The 11,334-nt window shown below is 38.9% G+C and overlaps 1 protein-coding gene across 4 annotated transcripts in view; it reads right to left on the bottom strand.

The window, feature by feature from the left end:
- Window positions 1-11,334, bottom strand: part of LOC106464594 (voltage-gated hydrogen channel 1-like) — a 70,380-nt gene that overhangs the window by 12,718 nt on the left and 46,328 nt on the right. For all 4 annotated transcript variants that reach the window (XM_013924749.2, XM_022392332.1, XM_022392331.1 and 1 more), the window contains one exon: window positions 9,698-9,929. In XM_013924749.2, the coding sequence (XP_013780203.1) occupies window positions 9,698-9,929 (232 nt within the window). The remainder of the gene's footprint in view (window positions 1-9,697; window positions 9,930-11,334) is intronic.

Consider the following 11,334-nt stretch of genomic DNA (forward strand, 5'->3'; position numbering starts at 1 on the left):
AATCACGTAGGAGAAGTCCTTTACTACTCCCTCACAGTTTCTTATTCATTTGGGTTTGTCTTTACTACCTGTATCAATCTAGCCCTGCCTTCTCCACTTCAGCTCTGGGATATGGAGTGGGCAGTCATGAAGGCCCTACCTTTTCCTCTCTCTGCACGAAAGGTTCTATCTCTTTAGGTGATGTGGACTTCCTTGGAAGCTCTCATTCCTTTGAGTCTGGTGCACATGCATTCCCTTCACTGGATGCTTCTCAAACCATGGAGCTTTGCTCATTATCCCTTGGACCATCCCATCTCCCTTTCATCTGGGATCAGGGCCTTTCCTTGCTTGGTGGCTCAACAGGGACTTGACTATGGTGAGGGTTCCCATTCCTCTGACTCGTCCTAAGTCTCATCTGTTCACATATGCTTCCTTGATGGGTTGGTGGGCTTTCCTCAATTCCTGTGATATTTCGGGTCAGTGGCAGGTCGAGAAAGCTACTCTCCATATCCACATCCTGGAACCTTTGGAAGTTCATTGGACTCTGTATCATTTCCTCCCATTCCTGTAGGGGAAGGTGGTTATGGTTATTCTGACAATTCCACTGTCATCAGCAATATCACTAAGCAAGGGGGACCAAGTCCAGATCTCTACGTTTTCAGACTTTGGATCTTCTGTACTCAGCCAACAACCACAAATGACAGTTCTGGTGTATCATGTTCCTGGAATTATGAATCTTGTGGCCAACTGTTTATCATGTCCCAATCACGTTCTCCCCACGGAGTAGTCCTTTCATTTTCAGGTTTTTCTGTGGGTGTGTTCTCAACTGGGAACACTACGTATATATATATGCATTTTCCGCTCACTGGAATACCACACTTCCTTCCTCTTTGGTCTCCAGTTCCTCATCCCTCAGTTCTGGGGTGGAGGCTTTCAATCAGGATTGGAAGGGTCTTTACTTATATGCCTACCCTCTGATCAGACTCACCTCCTGGGTCTTTTTCTTTATCTTGACCACTCCTTGTTGTGTTGCTCAGACACGGTTCTCTCTGCTCTGGTCCTTACTTTAGCAACAGCCCCCTGCCCTTATCTCTGTCCTGATCCCTCCTCTGACACCTGCAATTCAACATTTTTCATCCCAATGTCATCACACTCCAGCTTCATGTGTGACTTTTGTCTGGTCCCATGTTTCAGCTCAGGGTCTCACCCCTTCAGTAGTCTTTCCTTGCCTGTAAATTTTGCACACATTAGCCCTTCCTCCTTGTCTATGTATAAGAGGCATTGGGCTTACTTCAGATTTTGGTCTATTTGCCTTGGCTTCCAACCATCCTGTCCTCCTGTTCCTCACTTCTCATGTTTCTTCACCTGGTTGTTTGATCAGGGTTTGTCTGTTGCAACTGTTGCTTTTATAGTGCTGCCCTGTTGGAACACCTTCTGTTCTCCTATTTCCAGAACTTTTTCTCTTCCCCAGTTACTGCCCTACTTTTATATTCTTATCATTTGGTCCATCCGCCATGTTCCTATTTTCTGCTGGATTGGGTTCTCCATGTATTTCTTCATGTTCTGTCCAGTTCTCCCTTTGTACCCACTGCAATGTGTTCCTTGTATCATTTTTCCCTTGGGACCTATTTTCATCCACAAAATAAATTTCTTATGCAAGACTCTTCCCTGGATGTTTTCTGCTCAGATGGACTGCACTTGACATACTCAGTAATATCCCAAAGGGCTTCTTCCAGATGTTTTTGCTGAGGATGACCACAGTTCTTGATCAGTAAATAAATTATGCAGAAGATATACAACAATAGCTTTTATGCAAGGTGCTTCCACTGTATGTTTTCTGCCAAGGTTGACTGCACTTGACATACTCAATAACATCACAAGGCACTTCCCCCAATGTTTTTGCCCAGGCTGATTGCACTTGATCACAAAATCAATTACGAACAAAATATGAAAAGAACAATCTTATGCAAGGCACTTCTACTGGTTGTTTTATGCTCAGGTGGACCACACTTAGCCTATTCTTATATATTTTATGGTTCTTTGGCTCTAGCACCTTTGGCACCTTCCTAAATTCTAGCTATCATTTTATCATGTGTACACGCTTGTTTCATATGTGGAAAACTTAGGTACTATCTGTTGTCCACAAGCAGAATATATATATTACATGACATGTTTTAACTGATTCTTGCATGCAAATTATCATGTGAAAAACCTCCACCAATAGTAGTGTCACACACTCACCTGACTCACTCTATACTATTCTACCTATCACTTTGAGTTTAGGCAGAAACATAAGCACTGGTTGACAGTGGGGAGGAAGGGTGGGAGGTGTGAGCAAAAGTAAGTACCTGTCAAAAATACATTTTCAGTTTAGGAAAGATATAACTTCTGACAAGATACCTTACTTCCACTCACATACATTGCTAGAATCCTACATTAAATAGGTGGAGGAACCAGTGGAGGGAGAAGGTAGATAGATGCATTCTTCAAATGCATCTGAAGGACACCCTAAGGAGGGAACCCTCTAATAAGAGGATTATACACGGGAGACTGCACATCTTCTGTACCAGGTATACTCTTTGCCCATATGAGCAAAAGGTGTGACAGATACGGGTGGAAAATTATAGGGAGCTCATCCGAATGACAGAGAAAATGGTTGGACAGTGTTCTTAACCACAATATATTATGATTCCAAATCTCCCTGATGAACAGAATGTGGGTAAAATAAGGGATGCACTCCAAGGTGTAGAGTGGGAATTGATATCCATGCAGGGGTAGGAATGAAGATCACACCATCTTCACCTCAAGTTCAGCCTACTGGAGGAAGAAATCCCACCACCAATATGTGAAGAGGACACATGTGAGCAGAGTGAAATAACACATATATATATATATATAATCCCACTCAAATAAAACAGACTGGAACCACCCAAAATGCAGTAACATCCTCATCATAAAGACATTGATGGGTAGTGCAAGAAGAAGTGGAAAAACCAACAAGTGGACCCTCCATGACCCACAACACTGGGGTAGTGCACTCAATGCGAATTGAGTGAGGAACACAATGTACACGTGTGAGGATTTATTTTGTTTGGTTCAGCTTTAAATACAAAATTCAACCACCTGGCAGGGATGATAATAAGCCATGGTGGAATGGGCTGATCATTGGGGACAGCAATGTCATCCAATGCCAGACCCAGTTCAGCCAGTTATGCCTGGATACGAAGGTCAAAGGGAGGAATTGCAGACCGTCTGTTCTGGAAGAGCATGGCCCACTGAGGAAGAAAGACACAATCCCAGGTGGGATGCTGTGGTAAGGATCAAAGCTTGGTAGCATATTGTAGAGAAAGTTGGAAATGATGAAGGTGAAGAGGAGGTTCATGGACTTAGTGTACAAACTCTGAACTGGAGAAGTATGAAAAACCCTGTTGCAGAGCCAAAGCCCCAGATGGTGAATGAGATCCAGCATCTTAAAGGCCGAGGTCATAGAAGAACCATAGACCAAAGACCCATTATCCAGTTTGGATCAAATCAGGGCATGATAGATCCTGAGCACAGAATATCGATCCACTCCCGAAACATTGATATCAAAATAAATAAATAAAACATTCGTTGCATAGATGAAGGGTCCGAACCCCCCCCCCCCCATGACCTTCCTTATGCAATCCTGTATCACTATGTCAAGTTTGATGCTGATTCATCAAGAAATATGGAAATATATAAGGAACAGATTCACACACATTTTGACAACTGGCACGAGATGTGGAAGTTGTCGACATAGAGCCCATTTCCAACAGCTGGAGGAAGGTGAGTAGTGATAGCATTAATTTGGACACTAAAATGTGTGACACTCAAGACACAGCCCTGAGGAACTCCAAGTTCCTGCAGAAAGGAATGGGAAAGAGTTGAACCCACACAGACTTGGAATTGTCTGTCCAGTGAAACGTTCTGAATAAAAATGGGTAAATGGCCATGCAACCCTTAGGAGTGGAGGTCAGTCCTACAAAATGCCATGCCCCCATGCAGTGTATTAAGCCTTCTCAAGATCAAATAACATGGAAACAAGATGTTCTCTCTTGAGGAAGGTTTCCTTGATCAACGTTTCAAGTCAAATCAGATGGTCCATAGTGGAGTGCTGTCTACGGAACCCACACTGGGTGGGCAAGATGAGCATGTTCAATTCAAAGAACCAAACAAGATGAGCATTAACCATCCTCTCTAAGACCTTACAGAGACAACTAGTCAAAGCAATGAGACAATAATTAGAATGAATCTTGGGATCCTTTCCAGGTTAAGAGAAAGGGAGGACAATAGTCTGGTGCAAAACATCAGGAAAAACATGCTTCTGCCAGATCCAGTAAAAATAACCAGAAGAATCGCAAGAGAGGCAGGAGAGAGATGGTACAGCATCTCATAATGAACATCATCAGGTCCAACCAATGTACCACCAGACCAATGAAGAGCAAGTTTGAGTTCCACCATTGTAAAGGGGCGATTATAGTCATAGAAATGATTGGCCTGCAAGTAAAGAGGTGATCACTCTGACTGAGACTTGATGGCCAAGAAGACAGGGGAAGAAACAGAAGTACTAGATAGAGAAAAGCTATAGCCGAGAGCATCACCAATGTTCTGGAGATCAGCAACTTCCTGGCCAGCAAGATGGAAAGGGGATGGGAAGCATACCTCCCAGTGACTTTCTGAATCTTGTCCCATATGGTTTTGGAACTGGTGGTAGAAGAGATGCTAGTAGTGAACTTAATCCAAGACTTCTTTTGGCTTTAACATCGAACCTGCTGAGCATGGGCCCACTGATAAACTATGCAGTCAGAAAGAGAGAGGGGTATTGTTTGAAGGTATCCCAGGCCCATTTTTGAGCCTTCCATGCCTCCTGGCAGCCAGGACTCCACCATGGATGAGGATACCATGTAAAACGTGTCGAGGTCTTAGGAATAAAATGAACAGCTGCCTAGACGATACAGTCAGTCACTGCTACCACACACTCGTCTATAGATGGCAGGATCGAGTTTGGAAAGAGCAGTGAAAGAGGGCCAGTCAGCCTGGTCCAACTTACACCATGCACTCTGGTTGGGTGGCATCGACTATGGCCAACCTCCATAGGATAGGAAAATTATCACTGCCCCATGGGTCACTGTTGACCATCCGTGAAAAGTGGGAGAAAAGTGAAGGGGAGCAAATCGAGAGATCAATGGCAGTGAAAAACTGACTAGGTGCATGAAAATAAGTATAAGATCCAGTATTAAAGAGAGAGAGGTCGTGATCCGAGAGCATATGCTCTATGGAACGACCCCTCCCATCAATATCGCACCACCTCAGAGGGGATTGTGCCCATTAAAGTCTCCCACGATTATAAAGGGAGATGGCAACTGGTCAACAAGAGCATCAAGATCTGATTGATCATAAGTCTCTCCAGGAGACAGGTAGAGAGAACAAACAGTGATGGTACAACCCAAGGAAACATGGATGGCAATGGCCTCCAAGGGTGTATGTAAATTTAAGTTTGTGTGTTGTGAAATAAACATATGTATAAGATGTTATGTGTTGAAGAAAACAAGATATTTAACCTAATTATCAATTTACCTGTAAGATGATTTGATTGTTTTGAATATCACACAAAGCTACACGAGGGCTATCTGTGCTAGCCTTTCATAATTTAGCAGTGAAAGGCTAAAGGGAAGGCAGCTAGTCATCATACCCACCCCCAACTCTTAGGGTACTCTTTTACCAATGAATAATGGAATTGACCGTCACATTATAAAGCCTCCATGGCTGAAAGGGAGAGCATGTTTGGTGAGGAAGGGATTCGAACCCACGACCATCATAAGATGAACTACAGATAAGCCTACTTGTTAAGCCTAATCAAACTGTACAGAACAAAGTTCTAATTTAAAAACCCTAATTTAAGAATAATACATACAATATTGGGAGAAGTTTGTGCAGACCCTGGCTCCCGGGATCCACACAAACAAAGTTAATATGAAGAAGTATAAAACATAAATAATAACAAACATGAAACAAATATTATATTGTAAAATTAAGCGTGTACTGACAATAACATATTTATGAGATATGATGCTTTGAAGAAAACTATATAGTAAACCTAACTTATGATATACCAGTAAGATGAATTGCAGGTAATCCTAAAATAACAAAGACCTATGTTAAGCCTAATCTAACGTTATAAGACAATGGATACAGCTAAGCTCTAATTTCAAACCTGAACTTGTTATGAGTATTGACCAATCTAACTAAACTTAGACCCCTGTGGCACAGCAGTATGTCTCTAGATTTACAATGATAGAAAACAGGTTTTGATATCCGTGGTGGGCAGAGCACAGACAGCCCACTGTGTAACTTTGTGCTTAACTTCAAACAAATAAAAAACCATATAATTACAGATAATAATATCAATAGTAAAAATATTCAAAAACCATAACATCTTTCCAAAATTGGCAGACCATCTTTCAAAATATGTGGGCTCCCAAACTCGAGAAGAGGCCCAATTAAGTTCAGCTCATTGGACAATCAATCTCACAATGAAGTAAAACCAGTAATTCCCAGAAGAAGACTGCTACCTGAAACCTGTCAATATGCTGATAGAAGATATAACCTCCAATGAGGTAACTTAAAGAATTCATAATTCAAAATAAATAACCAAACACAACCATGTTGGCAGAAAGAAATGTAAAGTAGAAAAAAAGTTGTAATGAAGTTCCATAACTGGGAAGAAATATAAAATAATTCCACTTCAGAATAAGTTACAAATATCATTATTGTATAATAAATAGTAAACTTATTGTGAGAAATTGATATGAAGATACAAGAAAAAAAAAACTTGAAGAGAGCACAAACTAAACATCTGAACATGAGCACTGCTAAACGAGAAGTGATAGGTAGAATAGCATAAAATGAGTCAGATGGGTGAGTGGCACTAGTATTGGTAGAGATTTGTCACATGATAATTTGTAAGCGAGAGTCAGTTAAATGATGTAAATAGAGGGGTGCTTGGGAGTGAAAGGCTTTTGGCATGCAAAAATGTTTTGGAAACTGAGGGCAGCACTGAATGAGAATAATTATGCATGTGAGCAGAAGTAAGGTACCTTGTCGAAATGACTTCATCAAAAGATGAGCAAAATATTTCAAAGAACCTCATAATTTATATAGATAAGTTCACGCTCCATCCCAAATGATAATAAACCCCATAAACCACTGGGCTAGAAGATTTTCATGAAGTTTCTGCAGGCCTTTTTAATGGTTAAGGTTAAACACATGACCTTAGTGTCATTTTACACTTGCTGATTTTTATCGACAGTGATGTTTTATTTATAATATAAAGTATATTTACTCAAATCATTAATAAAAATATTAGCCTTGGCCATATGTAATCATATTAAAGTACAGGCCTATGAAACAATATCTGCAGTTGAAGAAACATCAAAATAATCTGAATAACATTCTTAATGGTAATATATTCTTTTTTTTTCATGAATGATGCTTAAATTACATTATTGGTAGAACTAATGTTTTCACTCAACTTACAAATACTTCTTTGAGATAAAAACAATTCTCTTTCAGTTGCATTCTTTCTTCTGAAGGGAAGCATACAACATACATTAACCTCTGTGAGAAAGAACTATACTAATACTCCTTCTTATCCTGGTGTAACATTCTTTCCTCGCATGTGATTAATGCAATATACCTGTAAAATTTTAACAAGGTGTCCAATTTAAAACGAGACCAGTGCACATATTTTTCTGTACAACTTCCTATTGAATATTCACTTATTACAAATGATGAGCATAAAAATTTGGTATAAAGTAAAGCCAAAAACATAGTATTTTCCAGAAACAGTACTTCTGCTTGGGTGGCCTTTGTAAGTTATGACCATAGATTTTACATTTCCTTTATCCATCACTAAAACAAACAATGTCAAATTCCACAAAGAAACAGTACAAGATTCTAACCCAATGTTCACAAACACTTTTCCTGTAAAAGCATCAGTCAGTACATAACAATTAAACATATTTACGATAATGGTGAAAAACTACAATAGTTTTGTAAAAATTCATTGTTAAAAAAGTATTTTAACAATAGAGCCAATTCTTAAACTTAATGGAAGTTACTATGTCCACAGGATAACACAAGGTAATTATAAAAAAATGAATAAATGATTTATCTTCAAATCTACTTGTCCTAGGAGAACTGAAGTCACCATAAGCAGATTAAGAATCATAAGTTTAATTCAGAATGTTTGGGCATGCCACAAAAAGGATGCATTTAATATGCTTTCTGTCATTTCAATCAGCACATCAAGCCTACCCTAAATAAGGCTAATAGAAGTATTATTTATTTTGGACAGTGTTCACTAATTTTATAATATTTTGCACTTGATGCACATTTTATTCTGAAACTGCATCAATCTTACAATGATAAAATAGAGAGAAACAAGAAAGAAAAGCAATTTTAGTTTGTGAGAAAAATAATTTCATATCCAGAATAATAGAGTTTTTAAACACGCTATACAATGTTCCAACTTTCCTGAGTAAAACTTATAATTCTCAATGTACCTCTGGTGAAATTTTATTCCCATATTACAGCAGATTCTAAAATATCGTTTTAAATATGGAGTTTTCTTTAAACTCACCCTGAGTCTTGTATATGTCCACATTCTTCAATATTATGGCAAAGCAACTCACCTTATTAAGTTACATTACAAAAATACACACCAGGGTCCAAAATTTGTGTTGTTCAATTGGCCATGGCCAGCTAGAAAGCCTTTGGGCCAACTCTAATAGCAAAAAAATAATATAATCGGCCCAACAGAGTCAGCTTCAGCTCTAAGCATTTTTTTCTGTTTTACCTTGTCATCAAATGTACATTTCTATACTTTTTCATAAAACCATAGTTGTGTTTTCATCTCTTGAAAGTATTTTCTTTATTAAATCATCCAAATGTAGCCTCTAGCTTTGTGGAGATCCATTTAAACATTATGAGAATTCCCTATGATGTCTGAAGGTAAAACAATGTTCCTGGAACATGTGAATGGTACAATCGATCCAAAAGAAGTGTGACAAATATTAACATCTTAATGGAGAACTACCTTACCTTTTGGTGAGTATTAAGGTTGTAATTTGAAGTCACATTATTTTTTTTTGTGTTTATCTGGATTAATATATATATATTATGTACATTCTAAGAGTGATATATTCAAAAACTATTGTTTTGTTTAATTTTACATATACATGAAAATACATACTTGCAATTGTGTCTTTCTTTGAAATCTCACATTTGTAATTGGGACTTAACATGAATCCCAGTTACAATCCCTGGAGGACAAGTTAAAAGTTTTTGTGAAGGATCAGTTTGAAATTTTGTAAAAATTTTGGACACTACTTCACATCTATAGTTGCAAATAAAATTGGTCTCATGCCCAAAAAAGATGTAAGAGTAGAAAGAGAGCTACATAGTTAGTTTGGGAAACACAACAAACAACCTGCATATAAGTTCATAGATACATTTATAATTGTTACTGCACGAAATAATGTCCATAATTCCTGGTCTAGTAGTTCTGTTTCTCAATATATAAAAAAAGTATCTAAAAAACTATATGACAGTTTATAGCTATATATATATATATATATATATATATATATATTATTTCTATGGTGAAAAACACAAGTACATGAAGACTGTGGCTTACCATTCAGCACACGTGCAACTCGCCATAAACGAAGGATGATTAGTAGCCCTACACCGCTGACAGCTGACTCTTTGTCTCTGAAGGTTATGTCAAGAGCAAATGACACCAGCACAATAACAGCATCAAAAAGTTCAAGTTTGTGATGAAAAAATTCCAATCGAAATGCATAAAGCTTGGCTCCAATTTCAATTATGAAGAGACTAAGAATGGAAATACTCAGGTAATGCAAAACCTGGAGGTGAAAAAGAACCAATGATACCAAAGTTATAATTTTCCTATACTGAAAATGTATTTCCAATAGGTACTTACCTTCTCTTACATAAATAGCTATTCTCATTCAGTGCTGCCCTCTATATGAAAAAAAAATGCATGTAACAAGCTTTCAACCCCCTTCATTGGAATTGACCGATTCCAATGCATCTCTCATGCAAATCATAACGTGTCAATCCTCCACCAATAGGAGTGCAACATAATCTCGGTGACTGAGGGTGGCGAAGAAGGGATAGAGTCAGAAGAAGAGATAACGGAGGAAGAAGTTGGAGCTGGAGAAGCCACAGAAACCACAGCTAAAATGGCCAGGAATGAGCTAAGAGAAGGAGTAAACATGGAATTTCAAGGATGAGCGAAAACATCTGGAGAAGAAAGAGAACAAAAGGATAGCCAATCTTGGCTGAAAATATTGATAGCCTGAGCAAGAAGACAAGGGAATGGAGACCAAAACCAAGATAATTTGTGGGTAAGGGACATAGCAAAAGCCTCAATGTGAGGAGTACCCCACTGAAGTCAATGCCACTGGAAAAGAAAAGGATCAAGAGACCACTCTATTGGCTAGATTTTGTCTGGACAGGAATCCAATCCACGATAAGAGCGAAAGCACCCAGAACATGACATGCAATGATATGAATATTAAGCATGTGGGCCAAAAAAAAGATCCAACTTATGAATACTGACAGACTGAGAATAGGTACTGTGCCCTGGGGATTGAGAAAAGCAACCACTGAAGAATGGATCATTACTAGACGATTTGTGGCCAGATGGAGAAAAAGAACCAAAATAAGACTTAAAAGTGAGAAGCTCCAGGATGTTGATATGAGAAGACCTCTCGACCACAAACCAAGACCCCAAATCTTCCTGTTCATCAACCCACACCCCCAATTCCTGAAGGGATGTGTCCACAGATGTGTAAATCTGGATGAAGAGAAGGAAGTGGGACACCTGCCTACGTATGAATCATGTCTAGCCACGAATGCCGATTGTCCACAAGGGTAGGAGGAAGGGTAATAAGAGCTGACAAAGGATCCCTTTTGAGATTCCACTGGTTGGGAAGATCCCATGAAAAGGCCCGCACGTGAATCTGACCTAGGGGGATAAGGAATACTATGGAAGATCACATCCCCAAAGGCGATAGAACCTTGCGAGTTGTAATAGAACTGCAAACCCATCGAATGATGTTAAAGAGGGGAAGGATGGGCTCAACTGAGGTGGCTGTGGAAAAAGAAAAACACCCAAATGGACAAGATATTGGATAGGTCATAGTAACAGAGATGAAAGTGTACCTTTCCTAAAAATAATTGAAGCCAAGTAAAAATCCTGCATTTTGATGCATTTTAGTACTTAAAATTCACTTAAACAAGTTA

This window comes from Limulus polyphemus, unplaced genomic scaffold, assembly GCF_000517525.1.
Source record: "Limulus polyphemus unplaced genomic scaffold, Limulus_polyphemus-2.1.2 Scaffold1698, whole genome shotgun sequence".
Lineage (NCBI taxonomy): Eukaryota > Metazoa > Arthropoda > Merostomata > Xiphosura > Limulidae > Limulus > Limulus polyphemus.